This window comes from Podarcis tiliguerta (assembly GCF_965153285.1).
Source record: "Podarcis tiliguerta genome assembly, chromosome: 13".
NCBI classification, from domain to species: Eukaryota; Metazoa; Chordata; class Lepidosauria; order Squamata; family Lacertidae; genus Podarcis; species Podarcis tiliguerta.
In genome coordinates this window covers 50,550,796-50,572,503 of record NC_139546.1, presented here as the reverse complement: position 1 = coordinate 50,572,503, position 21,708 = coordinate 50,550,796, and the positions used below count along the sequence as shown (strand labels likewise).

The following is a 21,708-nucleotide window of genomic DNA, read 5'->3' as shown; positions in this document are numbered from 1 at the left end:
GTTTCTCTTTTCTGAATGTTTTTTGCTTTTTGTTGATGTTTTTGTGTTTTCGTAACTTGTATTTTTTTTTTAGTTCTGTTCTGTTTTACTTTTTGTGTAAAAACCTAATAAAATATTTTTTAAAAAATTATTATTATTATTATTATTATTACTCTGTAATGGGTCGGCATTTTGTATATCTATGAATGATAAATAAATAACTTATTACTAATAATAAATAAGTTAAATAAATAATATTTAACTTATTAACTTATAGTTTTTTTGTTTTGTTTTGTATTTATGAATGATAAATAAATAACTTATTAATAACAACAACAATAATAATAAATAAGTTAAATAAATAATAAGTTATTTATTTATCATTCATATACAAAAATGCCGATCCATCACAGAGCATCTTTCTACAATATACTAAGGTAAGATAGCTACTTAAGTCCAAAGAAAGAACAAAGTTAGGAAGATGGGGGAAAACAAGAAAAGGAGGTTCCTAAAGAGAAAGGGAGAGAAAAGAGAAAGGAAGGGAAAAACTACAGAAAGATAGAAAAGAGGAAAATGACTTCCAGCTCTCTGTCCTGAAACTTCATTCCATCAACCCTTCTAACTTCTATAAACCAGTATTTTTTCCGATCTCTTCACACCCCAATATTACAAGTTCGTTTTCTCTTTCATGCAAAAAGAGAGAAATTTTTAGTCCTTCACAAATGTCGGTGGTGGTTTTTCTCTAATTAAACATGTGCGCTTTGCCAGTACTGTATATAAATTATTATAATAACAGTTTCACAATTTATTTATTAAAGTGTGTTTAAAATACCCTGATTTGTGTTGCGGGAGCCACAAGCGCACAACCACACAGAGGCGGCCAACATTGCTGATTCTCCTCTCTCAACCTTTAACTCTTTTCTATTGTGTATCTTAAATTGCGAGTACGGAGGCAAGGCTTGGCTTTCTATTTATTAAGTTTATCAGAGCAAACCAAACCGTATCAATAATCCGCAGTGAATTCTTTAGATTACTATAATAGTTCGTGGACAGAGCGGCTGTTTGCCATGAAGAACATCTCGGGTTTAGATCCTTGGGATTTAGGGATTTAGGTATTGCTAGACTACAACTCCCATCATCCCTAGCTAGCAGGCCCAGTGGATGATGGGAGTTGGAGTCCAGCAATACCTGGTTGAGAGGGGCTGGTGTGGACAATACTGGGTTTGGCGGACTACTGGTCTGACTCCGTAGGAGGCATTGCCTTCTGTTCCGAATTGTTTTGTCGTTTCATTTAAGAGAAAACATTTCATTTTTTCATTTAAGAAAATCCATATACCGCTCGATTGTACAAAAAAACCCCCAACAACCTAAGTTGCTTACAAAAATCACAAATTAAAATTGTCGATAAAAAGCAGTCCGAGAAAGATATTTAAAAAAACATTCGCAAGAATGTTTAATGCAAATTCTTACACAGTGGAGTCTCGGTTTTTGAAAGTAATCCGTTCCAGAAGACCGTTCGACTTCCGAAACGTCCGAAAATTGAAAATGGAAGCCTCAGTACAATAGGGAAACTCAAAACGGAAGCCCTGTAGCACGTTCGGCTTCCGAAAATCATTCGAAAACCGGAGCAGTTACTTCCGGATTTTCAGCGTTCGGTTTCCGAATTGTTTGGCTGCCGAGATGTTCGAAAACCGAGGTTCCACAAACACAAAATGGGGCTGCTTTGATTTTAAAAAATATATTTGTGCAGTGCCTAGAAATTAATAATAATACGCAGAATTAGATAAATTAACAGGAAGGATTCGAAACCGGCGGGACCAGAGACTCTTAGAAGACTGGAGTGAATCTATGAACTATTTGAAAAGTAACTGCGATGAACAGATTACGCTAGCGGGACTGCAAGAAGTTTTGTAAAGTGGATTATTTGAAATGAAGACCATGAAGAGAACTATTAGTTAAGGGTAATTATATGTAATACAGAAAGTAAGACATGCGGAATAAGTGATAAAGAACGGAAAATCATCAGAGGTGTTGACGGAAGTCCAAAATATTGTATAAGATGAGGAGTTATGTTGTATGACTGTTGGAACTGATATGTTAAAAACATTAATAAAAATTTGTATGTATGTGTGTGTGTGTGTGTGTGTGTATATATATATATATATGTGTGTGTGTGTGTGTGTGTGTCTGTCTGTCTGTAGGTGTGTGTGTGTGTATATATATATATATATATATATGTATGTGTGTGTGTGTATGTCTGTCTGTCTGTAGGTGTGTGTGTGTGTGTATATATATATATATATGTGTGTGTGTGTGTGTGTGTGTCTGTCTGTCTGTAGGTGTGTGTGTGTATATATATATATGTGTGTGTGTGTGTGTGTGTGTGTGTCTGTCTGTCTGTCTGTAGGTGTGTGTGTGTGTGTGTGTGTGTGTATATATATATATATATATGCTTTCGTAGATTTTCACGGGTACAGGAATGCAGGTTTTGGTGTCCTCGGGTGTCTTCCCGTGTAAAAGTTGGGGTGTCTAGGCGACGTTTCGACGAGGTCTCACTCGTCATCTTCAGGCTGGTGCTTTCGGCTTCTTGTTACTGGAACAGAGCAGGATCTCAGTGTTTGAGTTCCTATAAATACTGTTGAGGAGGTGTGGTGTATAGCCTCCAATGTTCTGGGCAGAGAGGAGGTTCCCAGGCTAGTGTGCCTTTTCTTCTTTTGTTCCTTAATTACTTGAGGGATATCTTGAGTGATTTCTTGAGTGATTTCCTGAATCCCACTTAGGTGGGTCATTAGGTGTGGATTAGTTGCTAAAGACTTCGTGTCTTGAACTCTTGAACTTTGTGAAGAGTTTTTCTGAGAAGATGGCTGTACTGCACTTGGTTGTGCTCTGGCTTGGCTTCGTGTATAGGGGCGAGCTGTGGTTTTGTGGCCTGTGCCAGCCAGATCTGTGTAGGGATTGCAGGGGGGTGCAGCATCCGGAGGTGCCACCCTGGTTTGGCTACTGGATGGTGTCTGTAATTTATCTGTGGAGAGGGTCTGGGTTTGGGTCTGGTGTGGTTGATTGGTGATGGCGTTCTGTGTGCCTCTGGATCTGGTGTCAGATTTTGTGGGGAGGGCTAATTTCCAGATGTCTGGCAAGCGGGATGTGTCGTCACGCTTGTTCATGTTGTGAGGGTGTTTCTCTATCTCGATGGCTTCCATGATTATTCTCTTGTGGTGATGTTCCATGTTAAAGAGCAATTTGGAATCTGCAAAATTAATTTCGTGTCCTGTTTCTTTCATGTGTTGGAAAAGAGAGGAAGTTTTTTCTTCTTTTTTGACGGCATTCTTGTGTTCTGCGATCCGTGCATTTATTCGTCTGTTTGTTTGTCCAATGTACGTGGCTGGGCAGACTTTGCAGGGTATTTCATAGACCCCTTGGTTTTCCAACTGAATTTTATCCTTGGGGTTTCTGAGGATATTGGCTATTTTTTGGTTGGTGCAAAAGGCTGTTTTGATATTGTGTTTATGGAGGATTTTGCTAATTTTATCTGTAGTGCCCTTGATATAAGGAAGGAGGGCTATGCCATTGTTTTCTTCTGTGTCTTGGTTTTTGGGGGGTGTTTCTTTTTGGATTAGCTTCGTAACCCTGTTTTGCTGGTATCCATTGGCAATTAACACATTTGAGAGATTCTGTAACTCAGTTGTCAAGTGGTCTTCGTCAGCCAGGCGTTTGGTTCTGGAGATGAGAGTCTTGGCTACGGAGTTTATTTGTGCAGGGTGGTGGTGTGATTGTGCATGTAAGTAGCGGTTGGTGTGTGTTTTTTTCCGGTAGATAGTGTGTCCTAGGGAGCCATCAGGTTTTTTGTAGATTAGGACGTCAAGGAAGGGAAGTTGGTTGTTGGCTTCTATTTCCATAGTGAATTGTATTTTGGGGTGTAGGCTGTTGAGATGTGTGAGGAAGCTATCCAGTTTTTCCTTCCCGTGTGGCCAAATTACAAAGGTGTCGTCAACATATCTGAGCCAAAGTTTGGGTTTGTGTTCTGACTTGTCTAAAGCATTGGTTTCAAAGTGTTCCATGTACAGGTTAGCGATGACCGGTGAGAGGGGTGATCCCATAGGTGCTCCTTCTATCTGTTTGTATCTTTGTCCATTGTGGATGAAGTACGTGTTGGTTAGGCAGTGGTTGGTCAGGTCCAAGATGTATTCGGGGGGATTGTATTTGTTTTGAATGGCTGTCAAGGCTTCATTAATGGGCACTTGTGTGAAGAGAGATACAACATCGAAGCTCACAAGTAGGTCATTGGGTTGTAGGTTTTGCTTCTTTATTGTTTCTATGAACTGGAAGGAGTTTGGAACGTGTGAAGAGATGGATTCTGCATAGGGCTGAAGTTGCTTGGCGAGAAATTTAGCGAGATTTTGTAGAGGTGAGCCTATGGAGCTGACTATTGGTCTGAGTGGTCCATAAACACAATATCAAAACAGCCTTTTGCACCAACCAAAAAATAGCCAATATCCTCAGAAACCCCAAGGATAAAATTCAGTTGGAAAACCAAGGGGTCTATGAAATACCCTGCAAAGTCTGCCCAGCCACGTACATTGGACAAACAAACAGACGAATAAATGCACGGATCGCAGAACACAAGAATGCCGTCAAAAAAGAAGAAAAAACTTCCTCTCTTTTCCAACACATGAAAGAAACAGGACACGAAATTAATTTTGCAGATTCCAAATTGCTCTTTAACATGGAACATCACCACAAGAGAATAATCATGGAAGCCATCGAGATAGAGAAACACCCTCACAACATGAACAAGCGTGACGACACATCCCGCTTGCCAGACATCTGGAAATTAGCCCTCCCCACAAAATCTGACACCAGATCCAGAGGCACACAGAACGCCATCACCAATCAACCACACCAGACCCAAACCCAGACCCTCTCCACAGATAAATTACAGACACCATCCAGTAGCCAAACCAGGGTGGCACCTCCGGATGCTGCACCCCCCTGCAATCCCTACACAGATCTGGCTGGCACAGGCCACAAAACCACAGCTCGCCCCTATACACGAAGCCAAGCCAGAGCACAACCAAGTGCAGTACAGCCATCTTCTCAGAAAAACTCTTCACAAAGTTCAAGAGTTCAAGACACGAAGTCTTTAGCAACTAATCCACACCTAATGACCCACCTAAGTGGGATTCAGGAAATCACTCAAGAAATCACTCAAGATATCCCTCAAGTAATTAAGGAACAAAAGAAGAAAAGGCACACTAGCCTGGGAACCTCCTCTCTGCCCAGAACATTGGAGGCTATACACCACACCTCCTCAACAGTATTTATAGGAACTCAAACACTGAGATCCTGCTCTGTTCCAGTAACAAGAAGCCGAAAGCACCAGCCTGAAGATGACGAGTGAGCTCGTCGAAACGTCGCCTAGACACCCCAACTTTTACACGGGAAGACACCCGAGGACACCAAAACCTGCATATATATATATATATATAGGTGTGTGTGTGTGTGTGTCTGTCTGTAGGTGTGTGTGTGTGTGTGTGTGTGTGTATATATATATATATATATATGTATGTATATATATATATGTGTGTGTGTGTGTGTGTGTGTCTGTCTGTAGGGGTGTGTGTGTGTGTATATATATATATATATATATGTGTGTGTGTGTGTGTGTGTGTGTGTGTGTCTGTCTGTCTGTCTGTCTGTAGGTGTGTGTGTGTATGTGTGTGTGTGTATATATATATATATATGTGTGTGTGTGTGTGTGTGTGTCTGTCTGTAGGTGTGTGTGTGTATATATATATATATATATATGTGTGTGTGTGTGTGTCTGTCTGTCTGTCTGTAGGTGTGTGTGTGTGTGTGTATGTGTGTGTGTGTGTGTGTGTCTGTCTGTCTGTCTGTAGGTGTGTGTGTGTGTGTCTGTCTGTCTGTCTGTAGGTGTGTGTTTGTGTGTGTGTGTGTATATATATATATATATATATATATATGAAATTAATAATAACAACAACACAGTATTGATTCACTCTGTAATTCCTGTCCTTTCATACCCAATAATATACTTAAAAAACAGAATTATCTACCATTCTCTCAGCCTTCTCCAACTTGCTGTCCTCCAGATGATTGGGACCACCCCTCTCTTTCCTCCCCAGACAGCCTTGGGGGTCGGACCCTCTCTCCTTCCAGGGGAACACCCCCCCAACAAACCTCTTGCGGCGCGTTGATGACTCCGATGTTGTATCCAAACTGCAGAGACCCCAACACAGCCGTGAAGACGGACAAGATTAAGGTGAAGGTTATCCCGCTCCCCGAATCTTCCTCTCCTTCCTGGGAAACGACAGGGAGAAAAAAAAAGAGTGATGGATCCCTTTTCTCAGCTTGCAGCTGGATTCCTAGGACCCACGTACCTACGGGACCGCCTCTCCTGGTACGCCCCACGGAGAGGTCCCCAAATGACAACATTTTGGAGGTCCCAAGTTGCAAGGTGGTTAGATTGGTCTCAACTACGGACAGGGCCTTTTCAGTACTGGCCCCGACGTGGTGGAACGCTCTGTCCCAAGAGACTAGGGACCTGCAGGATTTGACATCTTTCCGCAGGTCCTGCAAAACGGAGCTATTCTGCCTGGCCTCCTGCTTGGACTCACTCTGACGACCCCTTATATGGGATTTGGTATATAAATTCTCCCTTGGCTTTTTTGCTGAGACATGTAGGAGCAGCATGGATAGCTGGCTCGGGTGAATATCTGATGTTTCCTCCCTTTCTGCTCTTGATTTATGGGCTACTACTGGCGCTGTGGGTTAAACCACAGAGCCTAGTACTTGCCGATCAGAAGGTCGGCGGTTCGAATCCCCACGATGGGGTGAGCTCCCGTTGCTCGGTCCCTGCTCCTGCCCACCTAGCAGTTCGAAAGCACACCAGTGCTTGTAGATAAATAGGTACCGCTCCAGCGGGAAGGTAAACGGCGTTTCCGTGCGCTGCTCTGGTTCGCCAGAAGCGGCTTAGTCCTGCTGGCCACATGACCCGGAAGCTGTACGCCGGCTCCCTCGGCCAATAAAGTGAGATGAGCGCAGCAACCCCAGAGTCGGCCACGACTGGACCTAATGGTCAGGGGTCCCTTTACCTTTACTAAAACGAGGCTGCATTTTAAGCTGTATTTTAAGCCATATTTTAATTAACTGTTTGGTGGTGGTGGTTGTTTTTCTATTACGTTTTATTGTAATTCGTATTTGGTGTTAGCCGCTGTGAGCCTTGCCCTGCCGGCGAGGGAGGGGTATAAATAAACATTTATTTACTTATTATTTATGCGTGTGATATTTTTGATTTTGTGCACGTGAGCATAAGTGAAACCCCACATTTGAGGGAAAACACACTTTGCACATGCCCAGAAGCATGCCCTGGCCTTTGGTTTGGACTCGGTCTGACCCCCTCCTTTGGTAATCCTCAGAGAACTCTAGCACAATGGTTGCCATTAAATAAAATTATTATTATTATTATTATTATTATTATTATTCCCAAAAGCACCTACCACCCGTGTTGCAAACTTTGTGCTCAGAAGACGGTTCACAGAGATGGAATTAAGAAACCTCCAGAGTCCCAGGTTATCCCTATACAGTGGTACCTTGCTTCCCAAACGCCAAAAACCCGGAAATAAGTGTTCCGGTTTTCAAACGCTTTTCGGAAGCCGAACGTCCGGTTCAGCTGTTGGCTATAGTTTCCGGGGCGCCTGCACCAATCAGAAGCCGTGCCTTGGTTTTCGAATATTTCGGAAGTCAATCGGACTTCCGGAATGGATTAGGTTTGATGCTTTTGTTTTTGCTCTTTATTTTGCATTTTTGTTTTTGAGGCTTTTTCAGTTAATTAGTTCTTTGTGACTGCTCAGCTACTGATGGATTGATTGATTGTGTGACGTCGGAAATGGATAAAAGCCCCCTGTCCAAACAAGGACTATCATCAGTGCAGGTAAGGGAAAAAATGTAATTTTGATTTTTATCATCTACAATACTGTCTTATTTATTTTATAGTACAGTACATTGACCATTGTTTCATTTTATGAATCCATGGTCTTGTTAGAAAGCAGAATTCATGTTAGATGGTTGTTTTAGGGGTTGTTTTTCAAAGTCTGGAATGGATTAATCCCTTTTGCGTTACTTTCTATGGGAAAGCGTGCCTTGGTTTTGGAACATTTTGGTTTTGGAACGGACTTCCGGAAGTTTGAGAACCAAGGTACTGAATCTTTATGACGATTTCTCCCTCCATCTCTTTGTTGTTTAGAGACAGATACCTCTCAGGTTGCAGTGTTTTTTTACAACTTCCTCCTCACCTTTCTCTCTCTCAGGTGAGAGGTCACCTTCAAACCGAGAGAAAACTGGAACAAGAATACCTGCCTTTTTCTTCTTCTCGGGACTAGTTCGACCAGAAACCTCGGAAACCAATAATGCAAAGTTGGAAAAGGTTTGGGGAAAGAAGAACCAAAATGATCGAGGGGGAAGGGTTTCAAACGCCAGGTCAGTGAGAGGCGACATGACAGAAAATTATAAAATTTCCCTACAGAAAATTATAAAATTATGTGATGGGGGGATGGAATGGCTAGAGAAAGGTTTTCCTCTCATAACACTAGAACTCCAGTGACGCTGAATATTGGGAGATTGAGGACACAGAAAAGAAAGCACTTTTTAATGCAACACATAGTTAATCTATGGAACTCCACGCCTAGGGAGGAAGCCCTTTCTTTTATGTTCTTAAATTATCACTATATTCAAGGGACAAGCTTTCCCAGTTTAGCCTAGCCCACACGCCTCAAAACTTATCGGATGTTATTTTCAGGGTTGCTTTTCGAACTGTTCTCATTGCATTTTGCAGATTGCCTTGAGACACATGTGTATTCGAGGCAATAATAATAATAATAATAATAATAATAATAATAATAATAATAATAATATTGTACCCCACCCATCTGAATGGGTTACCCCCAGCCACTCTGGGCAGCTTCCAACAAAACGTAAAGGACATAACAAAACATCTTGAATTCAGTGGACATACATATAATGATTGAGGGACGCAGGTGGCGCTGTGGGTTAAACCACAGAGCCTAGGTCTTGCCGATCAGCAGGTCGGCAGTTCGAATCCCCGCGACGGGGTGAGCTCCCGTTGCTCGGTCCCTGCTCCTGCCAACCAAGCAGTTCGAAAGCACATCAAAGTGCAAGTAGATAAATAGGTAATGCTCCGGCGGGAAGGTAAACGGCGTCTCAGTGCGCTGCTCTGGTTCACCACAAGCGGCTTAGTCCTGCTGGCCACATGACCCGGAAAAACTGTCTGCGGACAAATGCCGGCTCCCTCGGCCAGTAAAGCGAGATGAGCGCTGCAACCCCAGAGTCGTCCGTGACTGGACCTAATGGTCAGGGGTCCCTTTACTTTTACCTTACATATACCGTATTTTTCGCTGTATAAGACACACTTTTCCCCTCCTAAAAAGTAAGGGGAAATGTGTGTGTGTCTTATGAAGCGAATGCAGGCTGCGCAGCTATCGCTGAAGCCAGAACTCTTGCTGTTCACAATATTCACAATATTTTTTTCCCTTGTTTTCCTCCTCTAAAAACTAGGTGCGTCTTACGGTCAGGTGCGTCTTATAGAGCGGAAAATACGGTACAGTGGTACCTCAGGTTAAGTACTTAATTCGTTCCGGAGGTCCGTTCTTAACCTGAAACTGCTCTTAACCTGAAGCACCACTTTAGCTAATGGGGCCTCCTGCTGCTGCCGCACCACCGGAGCACAATTTCTGTTCTCATCCTGAAGCAAAGTTCTTAACCTGAAGCACTATTTCTGGGTTAGTGGAGTCTGTAACCTGAAGCGTATGTAACCCGAGGTACCACTGTAATGATTATGTAAGGAATCATAGCAATCATGATGTTATTCAAAATGTGCGCTGCAGGGCAGATGTGTCCCGTTTGAATTTTCCACCTGAGCCACCAAACCGGCTCATTTTCCCATTCCGAAACGCCGGCATCCTTGATTTTTCAAAGAAGCCCCCAGAAGAGAGATGTTGTTGGGAACTTGGGAGAGAGGGGAGAACCAGTGATACCCCATAAACTGCCGCATTAGTCCGCTTCTGGTTTTCACCTACTTATTATTGGCCTCAGTGAAAACAAATAATTCCATATTTCCTGTAACGCCACTGCCTGCCCCCTCCAGCGTGTGGCACCAAAAGGAAATGAGCTTTGGAAAGCAAAGATGTTGCAAATTGCCCTCTCTTCCCAGTTCCCAGGAACTAGGGCGAGGCCAGCCTTGCCCGGCGTGGACTGCGCTCGGGTTGGCAGGAGTAATGTCAATATTTGAGAATAGTGATTATATTATCCACTATCATTGTCTCCCCTCACCACCAACAGCGGCCAGCTCAGTCCCAAAGGATCACATTTGTGGACGGGGGTGGGTACCGGAAAGAGGGAGCGTGCACACAAAAACACACACACACACACACACCCTCGACTGTTTTCGGCCGTGCCCCAAAGTGGAAAAACCTTTGCAGGAGAAAAGCCGTAGGACCTCACAGCAAAGGAAATTGTCCCATAGCCGCCACACAGAATTTGCTCTCGTGCAAGACAGCAATGGCCCCCAGGTTTCAATGGCCTTGGAAAAACCGTTAAGGCCAATTTATTTATTTGCATTCTTTCCGAAAGGAAAACGCAGCAAATGGATCGGGATTAGCAACAACCATTGAAGACGATCCGAATAACAATAAAAGGAAAAGCAGATTCTGTTGTTGTTTTTTAGCAGGCACCAGAAAAAGTGAAGTTGAAGGCCTGTCGTCAAGTGGCGGGGAGTTCCAAAGTTCAGGCCCAGCCACGCTAATATGGTCTTATAAATGTGGAAGGCGCCCGATCTCATAGGTCAACGCTGGAGGATCAATGGCGAACAGCCGCAATGGGTATGTTCCGCTGGGATTCAGAAGAGCGGAGAGGGTCCCCCGGGCATCTGAGAACAGGACCCCATACCTGGGGGCATTCCGTCTCCCACATATTGCGCCACCGACGGCCCGCCTGCCGGCAGATAGCAAGGCGTGTTGTGACACAGAGCTCTTCAGCGATGCGCTGGCAAATGAGGGCTTCCCATAACCCCACGTACCGCACGTAGCCCCAGGATGGCGCACCACGGCGCACAGCCTCAAGGTCGAACGTTCTTTCGCCCCGGGGCAGTGGCGCAAAAACGTGCCAGGCTGCCACCTTTGCGCAACACGCACGCCGAGGCTATTTAGGCGTGCGAGGAGTGAGCAACGCCTGTCCAGAGCTATAGGACTGGCCTCTGCTCTGGTGCCCCTTGTGGGTTTCTCATCTGTGCCTCATGTTCAAGAGTTTTGCCGCCAGCTCCCTGGCAAAGGATATCTTGCGCTCCGCCACACTGAAAATGCGGTTTTGCCGTCCTTTAACGACCCTCCGAAAACATCAGAGTTTTAGGCTTCCGGGTGGAATGCCTTCCACATGCCCATGCCCGCCCTGCCCCTCGTAAACCGAGGATCCCTGCCAGCGCCGCCACAGCCCCATGCAAAGATCGCCAGGCGGCATCAATGCGCTCCTCCACCCCAGAGCCGGCTGCATTTTCAGGGAGCTGGTTCCTGCACAAACAGACGTCACGGGGCAGGATCAGGCCGGTGGTTGGTTCCGCTGGCCCGGCATCCTGTCCCTGTGTGGGGCCAACCAGATAGATGCCTTTTCTGGGGAGCCCGCCAGCGGGATCCGAGTTCGAGAGCCGCTCTGGCGGCTTCTTCTGGCGACTGGTTTGGGGTGGCGACATGGGGTGGAGGGGGCTGGAAGGAGCATGTGGGGCTAGGAAGGGGGCTGTAAAGGGGATGCCGCACATACCTTCCTCCGGAGAACCATCCTGAGCCGGCTGCCAGGCTGCCCTCCAAGTGACTCACGCCTCCTGCTTGCTGCCGCAGTGGCTGGAGGCCTGTCCCCTCCCTCTTCCTCTGGGTCTGGTATTTGGGGCGAGGCCCGTTTCCATAGCACTGGGAGGCAGGGAGGGGCAGCCAGACAGGCCAGGAAGGAGGTGAGGGGGGGGGGAACCCTGCAGGCTGTGCGGCCTATGGGGCGAAGCAAAGCTCCCTTGCAAAGTTTTTATTTCCCAGCACGGTTCCCCCCCCCCCAGCTGGCAGGCAGAAATCCAACACGTGGAGCTTTGTGGGGGCGCTTCACCGGTTGGGTTTCTGCCTGCCGCTTGAGTTTTAAGGCGAACGCTGCCGGCTCCTCATGTTTTTTCCCCTGAGCAGGCAGGCAGAAATCCAATACGTGGAGCTTTGTGGGGGCGCTTCACTGGTTGGGTTTCTGCCTGCCACTTACTTGAGTTTTAAGGCAAACGCTGCTGGCTCCTCCTGTTTCTTCCCCTGAGCAGGCAGGCAGAAATCCAACATGTGCAGCTTTGTGGGGGCGCTTCACCGGTTGGGTTTCTGCCTGCCACTTACTTGAGTTTTAAGGCAAACGCTGCTGGCTCCTCATGTTTTTTCTCCTGAGCAGGCAGGCAGAAATCCAACATGTGGAGCTTTGTTGGCGCACTTCACCGGTTGGGTTTCTGCCTGCCGCTTGAGTTTTAAAGCAAACGCTGCTGGCTTGTGGGTCAGAGTGGAGAGGGGCTGGGAGGTCCTTTTGAGGGGGGAAATTGTGGGTTTTCTCTCTTTTTTGAGCTGGAGGAGGAAAGGCAGGCTTTAAGGATGGCTGTCTGGAGGCCCTGAGGGTTTGTGCTCTGCTGGAGAAGAGAGAGACAGCAGTGTGGCTAAGGTTAATGTTGTGTGTGTGTGTTTATTAGTGCATTTGTTTTCCGGCAATCTGGAACGGACCTCCCACCCCAGGCACCCAGGGGAGGGCGTCCTGTCCTGACAGACATCCGCACAAGAGAGGACCATATTAGGGGATGCTGCTGGAGCCAGGAAGCTTCAGAAATGTAAACAAGGAAAGGGCTTCTTGACCCCCAAAAAAGGGAGGAGGAGGAGGAGGGAGGACAGCAAGGGTTAACTGGCAACAAACCTCAAGCCATTTCCAGCAAACCTTTAAGGGGCTTCTTCTGGCAACCAAGCAGCAAATTAAATTTTGCCGAGCGACAATTCGCTCCCGCGAACAAAGGGCCTCTGAGCACGTGCAGAGTTCCCTGCATTTGTTTGAGCGGCTGCGACAAAGGATGTGGCACAAGGGGGCGATTAACCGCTGGGGGATAATAGAAGATGAAGTCTGGCAGAGACTCCAACTGCCTTTATTCTGTTTAATGTTTCCTTTTTACTTATTCATCTTGAATGTTTGTTTGAATGCAAAAAAAGTGGAATATAACTTTCGTGTATCTTATAGTGCGGCGGTTTTGTTTGATTTTTCTGTTATTTCTTTGATTGTATGTTTGTTTACTTGTATGTACGTCTGTTTTCTCATCAATGTATATATTTTAAATTAATAATATAATGTATTTAATATATATATATATATATATATAGGAGGAAATTGTAATAAAACATATGCACATCTAATTCAATGCCCACCCCGCTTTTACCCTGGCTTTGGGGAAAATGTAGAGGAGACCCCCTTAATTTTTTGCCTCCCTGGTTCACGACCGGCCTGGGGTGAGCCCGCCTCCAACGCGGCCTTCTCCAACGTGGCACCCTCCAGGCGTCTTGGGAGTCATAGCGCAAGGCGCCAGGTGGGCGCCCGGTTGGCAAAGGACGCTGTGGTGTGTACGTGCATGAAAATGCGACCGCGTTTAAAGGCTGGCGTGTCACTTCCCCTCTTCGGCGGACGGATCTAAGCCCGCCTGCCTTCTGAGAAGTCTATAAATAAGCGCCGCCAGGTCCATTGTGAGATCAAAACTTTTTTTTTCTGAGAGCTTCAAAGGAGAAGGAAGCTCAGGCACGCGGTCTTTTTGCTCATGAAGCCCCATTTCGCCGGCCGGTGCAAAGATAATAAATGAACATTAAAGGCAGAAAACAGAGAGCCCCGGTGGTTCGGAACAAAAGGCACACCTGCTCCATCATCCGGCGTCCAACTGTGCCAGGCCACGTGTGGCAAAAACAGCCTCTGTCATTTTGTCCCATCTCTTGCAGGGGCGCAATTAGTGCCAGCACCGTCCGTTAAGAGTTTGGGTGTCATCTTCGACACCTCCCTTTCCATGGAGGCGCAGGTTGCAGCTATAACAAAGGCGGCATTTTTTCATCTCCGCCAAGCTAAGCAGTTGGCTCCTTACCTCTCTCGCCCTGATCTCGCCACTGTGATCCACGCGACGGTCACCTCCAGACTGGATTATTGTAACTCGCTCTACGTGGGGCTGCCCTTGAGACTGACCCAGAAACTCCAGCGGGTGCAGAATGCCGCAGCGAGACTCCTTATGGGGTCGTCGCTACGAGATCACATTCACCCGGTGCTATACCAGTTGCGCTGGCTCCCAGTGGAATACAGGATCAGGTTCAAGGTGCTGGTTTTTAACCTTTAAAGCCCTATATGGCCCAGGACCCTCGTACCTACAGGACCGCCTCTCCCGGTATGCCCCACAGAGGAACCTACGGTCTTCAAACAAAAACATCCTGAAGGTCCCAGGCCACAGAGAGGTTAGTCTGGCATCAACCAGAGCCAGGGCCTTTTCGGCTGTGGCCCCGGTCTGGCAGAACGCTCTGTCACAAGAGACTAGGGCCCTGCGGGACTTGACATCTTTCCACAGGGCCTGCAAGACAGAGCTGTTCCACCAGGCCTTTGGCCAGGGCACAGCCTGACCCCGTCCTTTGGCAATCTTCACAGAACTCTAGCCCAATGGTTGCCATCAATTTGATTTGAATTAATTTTATAATGAAATGATTTTAGAATGCTGTATTATTTTATTGTTGTTAGCCGCCCTGAGCCCAGCTTCGTCTGGGGAGGGCGGGATATAAATAAAAAAAATATTATTATTATTATTAATTATTATTATTATTACTGTCCTCCTCCTGAGCTGCCAGGGTTCAAAGGTAAACTGCGCCCGGACATGGGGGCTCCATTTAGCTCTCGCTGATAACCCCAAGGTTGCAGGTTCGAGCCCCGGGGGTTGGGCTGGATGACCTCTGGGGTGTCCCTATGGTCTCTACAATTCTGCAAGTCTAGGAATGCAAAAAAAGCCTTTGGCATGATCAGGCAGCCAGGCTCTCCTTATGGAGTTACGCAGGGTCGTTCAAGGTCACGTTGGAATATATGGGATGGGTAGGTAGGGGAAACAGAACACTTATTTATTTCCTAAAAATTAGGCACCGCCCAATTGTTAAAACGGAAAAAGCTCCAAGTGGTTTACAGAAGGGGGGGGGTGTTTACGATCCTTTGAAACGTACTAAAAGGTTGTGAACGGCCCTGAGATCTATGGATAAGGAGAAGGAGAAGAAGAAGAAGAAGAAGAAGAAGAAGAAGAAGACAGATTAAAACCAACTTTCTATAACCAAGTTTCTACTTAAATGAGGCTGCATTTTAATGTTGTACTATAATCTTGTTTTTAAGTTGTATTTTAATCCATTGTTTTTATACCTGGTGTTAGCCGCCCTGAGCCTGGTATTGGCTGGGGAGGGCGGGGTATAAATAAAATTTATTATTATTATTATTATTATTAGCCTGGGTACGCTTGTCTAAACAAGGATATTTTCAAGGGACGCGTCAAAAAAAATCCAGCGAAAGCACTGGCAGGTGTCAATCAGCAGGGAATTCCAAAGGGTGGAAGGATTCAAATTATTATTATTATTATTATTATTATTATTATTATTATTATTATTAGACCCTTCTTACCTGTGTGAGAGAAGGATCCATTCCATCCCAGGAGACTGCCCTCCGGGAATAGAAATCTGCGGTAATAATTTCCGTTTATCCGACGCCCACCTTGCCCTGGAGACCTCTCCCCCCCCCAGAAAGACCCGCAACCTCCCCCCTTCTTTTAATATCTCCTCTTAATTTGGCCTCTCTGCCTCCCCACCAGTCCTCAACATTCAATCCCTTTCCCAAGTCTCTGGGGAAACCAAGGTTTCACCTGGCAGCTCTGAGATGGGAAAGTTTCCAAGGCAGGCTAGGATTTCATCCTCTGTTTGGGGGGGGGGGAACGACACACGATGCATTTGAGTGGCAGGTGACGGGCATGTCACCGTGTGGGAGAGGGTCTAGTTACTCACACGCGCAGGGCCCCCCCCCATGTCCTTGTGTGTGTGTGTCCCACCATCCTATTCTCCCCCCCCCCCAAAAAAAATATGACTGCAGCATCTTTGACAGGCTCTGAAGTTCAGGCTGGGAAACTCGGTCTGCTTTTTTTTATTTTTAAATTTATTTATTCTTTTTTAAATAGCGACAGCAACCACAAAAAACACCTACAACAAAAACCACAATAACACTAAGAATACCATTTAAATTTAATGATTACTTAGTTAAATACCGTATTTTTTGCTCTATAAGACTCAGAAGCCAGAACAGCAAGAGGGATCGCTGCTTTCGCTGCGCAGCGATCCCTCTTGCTGTTCTGGCTTCTGAGATTTAGAATATTTTTTTTCTTGTTTTCCTCCTCCAAAAACTAGGTGCGTCTTGTGGTCTGGTGCGTCTTATAGAGCGAAAAATACGGTATGTTAAGTTAAATGAACTGAAAACAGCTTGCAGGTACTTAATTGGCTTAGGGTTTTATTTATGTAAATATGTTTAATTTCATAAAGTGAAGATTTAAGGGCGTTAATGTTTAAGTTAAATTTGATAAGAATTGTGACTTGGGGAACCGTTAAAAGGATATGCAATGAAATTCATAGAATCATAGAGTTGGAAGAGACCACCAGGGCCATCGCGTCCAACCCCCTGCCAAGCAGGAAACACCATCAGAGCACTCCTGACATATGGTTGTCAAGCCTCTGCTTAAAGACCTCCAAAGAAGGAGACTCCACCACACTCCTTGGCAGCAAAGTCCACTGTCAAACAGCTCTTACTGTCAGGAAGTTCTTCCTCAGGTTTAGGTGGAATCTTCTTTCTTGTAGTTTGGATCCATTGCTCCGTGTCCGCTTCTCTGGAGCAGCAGAAAACAACCTTTCTCCCTCCTCTATGTGACATCCTTTTATATATTTGAACATGGCTATCATATCCCCCCTTAACCTCCTCTTCTCCAGGCTAAACATGCCCAGCTCCCTTAGCCGTTCCTCATAAGGCATCGTTTCCAGGCCTTTGACCATTTTGGTTGCCCTCCTCTGGACACGTTCCAGTTTGTCAGTGTCCTTCTTGAACTGTGGTGCCCAGAACTGGACACAGTACTCCAGGTGAGGTCTGACCAGAGCAGAATACAGTGGCACTATTACTTCCCTTGATCTAGATGCTATACTCCTATTGATGCAGCCCAGAATTGCATTGGCTTTTTTAGCTGCCGCGTCACACTGTTATTCAACCAAGGGGAAGCGGGGAAGTCACTTAACAAAGTCAAAAAGTGTAATTTTCAATAAGGTTATGATTTCTGTTTGTTTGTCTTATGTGTTTGTTTATAATATTGGGAAAACCAATAATTTTTTTTTGAAAAAGAAAGAATACAATTTAACAATTCAGAGTTGAGTACTGATATACCTATAACTACACCCTTTTAACATTATTTCCCCACCTCTCCTCCCCCGAATTCCCACCATTTTTATGCCTTATCGGTTAAGTATTCCTTCCAGATTTCTTCATATTTATCCATTCTCGATATGCAATTTGTTCGTATGCAACTAGTCTGTCCATATTGTCAATCCATGCGCACAGCGGGATCTTTTTGCGGCTCTTCCGATTCATCAAAACAAAGTTTTTTTGCTTCTAATATGGCACGGTACATCCATTTATTTATTTTTAAGAGCCACCCAGGCTTCTCACTGCCCCCTTCCCGAAATAGGAAGGGGGTGGGGGCCTCTGCGGCTGCCTTGACAACCTCTGCACCCTGTCAATCAGCAGGCGGCCTGGCAGCCAGCACCTGTTCGCCTCCTGGGCGAGGCAAGTGTAATTTAATTTAATTTTTTTTTTAAAGGGCCAGAGGGGAATACGCAGAGACATGCGCCTTTGCCTCCATTACTCAGCGTAATAGGAGACAGGCCTGATCTGGATGGAAGCAGCCAAATATGGCTTTTTTCCCCTCTGTCTCCAGCAGCAGCGGTTCATTCCTGCCTCCAGGCCTGGAAGAACAGAAACTGCAAAGTGCTTTTTTTTAAAAGTCCCAATGTTTTCCCGATGGAAACAGGGACGTGCGAAAGGGCAAGCGGGACATTGCAGGATCAAATAAAAAATGGGGATAGTTTTTGTCCATTACCAGATTTACGTGTAAACTAAACAAGCTCTAGTTTAGGGTCCCACTCTCTTGGGGGCCCAAAAAAAATTTAACGGAAAAAAAAACCCTGGATGTACATTTCCAAAATATTAAAAACAAATAAAATAAAAACAAATAAAATAAAACCGACATACAGTGTTTTGTGTTGTGTAATGGACCTATGAGGTCCATAAATGACCATAGAGCATATATTCAACCAGTGGCGTAACGTGGGTTGTCAGCACCTGGGGCAAGGCAAGTAATTTGCCCCCCCCCCCCCGCTGCACTGTCCCTCCCCCAGATAGCCCCTCGCTCTCTCTCCGCACCGCACCGCACGCCTGGCACCCTCCCCTCCACAGTGGGCGGCGACCCGGCGGCTCGGATCGGATTCGCACAGCCAGCACTGCAGTGAGAGAGAGTGAGTGAGCCAGGTAGGGGCAGAGAGCTGCGAGTGCGAGCGTGCCCCCCCAGATGTTGCGCCCGGTGCGCCCGGTCCCCCCTGCACCCCCCACGCTACGCCACTGTATTCAACACACAAAAAACAGCAACAATTTGTAGTTGACAAAGGACAGCTGGACCTATAAAGGGCCCCATTGCCTTCAGGAGCTTAGGGTCTCGTCGGACCTGAATCGGGCCCTTCTTCTGTCGACCTGGGACTGTCCCGGGAAAATAGGGGCACTTGGAGGGTCTGCAGACTGCTGGCAATCGGCTCCGATCCCCACTGCAAAAGCTCAGCGTTGCTTGCAGAGTAAGGCCTGCCTCCCAGTTACCCTGGGAGCAAGCTCCCTTGGGATCAGTGGGGCTTACTTCCGAGTAGGCAAAGCACTACCAGCTAAGCTAAGGCAGGAAGAAAAAAGCCACAGTGATTTCGAAAAGAGGCAGCAAATGGTCAGTTGTATTATATTGCATTTATATCCAGGTGTTTTCTGCAAGGAGCTCAAAGTCTTGTATGGGGCTCTATTCTGGCTCTTTCTCATTTAACCCTGCGAGGGAGGTCAGGCTGACTGGGCTCAAGGTCACCCAGTGAGCTTCAGGGTCTCATCTGAACCCTGGTCTCATCCAGGTCCTAGGAAAACGCTCTAACCACTATGCCGCACTGCCCCAGTAACTTAATCTGGTTGATAATCAGATATTCTTCACTTGGGTTTTGTTATCTTAACCCACGTGCAACTGAACTCATGCCTATTTTATAGTTTTGGTTTTCCAGCTTTTAATTTCCGTCTTTTGTTATAGCCCTTCTATATACATTATAAAATGATTTTTTTTTAGAAAAACAGCAACAACAACCAAAAGCTTTGCAAAAAATGAGAGCGAGGAGGATAATCTGGATAAGCTATTTGCTAAAAGCTTAATTATCTTACACCTTTTCGTGGCAAATATTTGATTGTATTTATGCCGATCTTCTAAAAGCTAAATATTTATATCTTTGTCTATGTAAAGTGATTCATTAAGGATTTAATATCAATCTCTGTGTATAGAATTAAAGGGAAATAATCATAATAATATAGTTTTGATTTTTGAACCTAATGCTTTGTGTTGTATGTTCATGCGTATTATTAAGTGAAATAAAATTAATGTTTTTTTAAAAAGAGAGAGAGAGAGAGAAAGGAAGGAAGGAAGGAAGGAAGGAAAGAAGGAAGGAAGGAAGGAAGGAAAGTGGTTGCGTCTACAATTTGCCAGCAGTCACAACCCAATATTTACTTGTCATGTTTGATTATGGCGAATTCTGTGCTGAGGGAACCATTAATTGAAATTAAGGGACATTAACGGACATGCCTAACTCAGGTCTACTTTTTGGTCCGAGACCTGGGCGGGACCAGGGTTCAAGTCCCCTGAACCACAAAATTCACTGGCCTTCAGCCAGTCACTGCCTTTACTCAGGCTAAACTACCTCGCAAGGTCGTTGTGGGGTTTAAATGAGGAGCGGGAGGAGAAACGTGCAAACCGCTTTGCGCTCCTTGGAGAAAAAAGGCGGGGTAGAAATGCAAGAAATGATTTATTCTTTTAAAAAACAGACGGTTCCTCTGAGCATGTGCAGAGTGGGCGAATGTCTCTCACCAGCAAGTAAAGCTCAACATCGCCCTACAGGAGCAGATTTAGGGACCCAAAGCTTCCAGATCAGAGACTCTTTAGCCTGGTGGAGTCTCATCTGAGAAATAGATGCTCTCCCAGCCAAAAGGAAAATCCAAAATAAACATAAGGGCATAAGCCTCTATTGATGGAAGCCTCACTTCTGTTGTCTATGCTCTGGTAACCTTTAGGTTAGATTACTGCAATGTGTTCTATGTAGGGCTGCCTCTGAATCATAGCTGTCAAGCGCCCCTTATTTGGCGGGACAGTCCCTTATCCCAGCGCCATGTCCCGCTGCGGTCCCTTATTGATGAGGCTTCGTTTGGCTGCAGGCTGGGCTTTCTGCCTTTGGCTCGGAAGGGCTCAGAAGTCGAACATACCTGTGCCCGGAAAATCCCTTATTTTGGCTGCGGATTCCTTATTTTCAAATCTGTAAGTTGACAGCTATGCTCTGAATACAGTTCAGCTGGTGCAGAATCCAGCAGCCCATTTCTGCACCGGAGCAAAACGGTTTGCACATTATAACGCCAATCCTGGCCCGACGACACTGGCTGCCGATTAGTTTCTGCTTCTGACCTATCAGCAGCGCCCGATTTACGTACAGTCATACCTCGGGTTACAGGTGCTCCGGGCTGCGCGATTTCGGGTTGCGCACCGCGCCGAACCCAGAAGTACTGAAACAGCTTACTTCCGGGTTCCGGCGCTTGCGCAGAAGTGCTAAATTGCGCTTTGCATATGCACAGAAGCACCGAATTGCAACCCATGCATGCGCAGACGTGGTGCTGCGGATTGCGGACGCTGCGGGTTGCGAATGCGCTTCCCACACGGATCACGTGCGCGACCCGAGCGTCCACCGCATAAGCTAAACAAGCTCTAGCTTAGGGCCCCACTCTTTTGGGGCCCCCAAAAAATTAAAGGGAAAAAAACCTGGATGTCCATTTCCAAAATATAAGATAAAAAAACAAATAAAATAAAACCTACCTACAGCAACAGCGTTTTGTGTTGTGTAGGCTCCTATGATGTAAGTCATGGGCCCCGCCTGCTAGCCTGCTCCCTAAAATATCACAGGTTTGCTCCTTTCTATATATGGGCTGCCTACATTCTGCTATTTTGTAATTATTAGTAGTTTGCACCATATATTTACCCCTATTATTATTTCAGGTTATAGCAAGTTTCTAGATACTAGATTATGAGTCTTGGTAAATTGTGTTTCTAAAGGAACTTTTGTTATCGCCAAATGCCAATGTGTTTGCATTATTAAGTTTGTTATGAATAAACAATCATTTTAAGTTAGAGCTTAGTAATTATTTCACTAACATGCTTCTTCTCAATTGTATTTCGCTGTTAAAATACTTCTTCTGAATTGTATTTCAGTTCAATGCTTACTTTGATAAAATACATATTAT

The 21,708-nt window shown here is 45.6% G+C and overlaps 1 protein-coding gene across 1 annotated transcript in view; it reads right to left on the bottom strand.

Moving 5' to 3' along the window:
- SLC2A4 (solute carrier family 2 member 4) overlaps positions 1–21,708 on the bottom strand; it is a 52,989-nt gene that overhangs the window by 22,509 nt on the left and 8,772 nt on the right. The window contains exon 2 of the mRNA XM_083410433.1: positions 6,178–6,297. Within this exon, the coding sequence (XP_083266559.1) occupies positions 6,178–6,297 (120 nt within the window). The remainder of the gene's footprint in view (positions 1–6,177; positions 6,298–21,708) is intronic.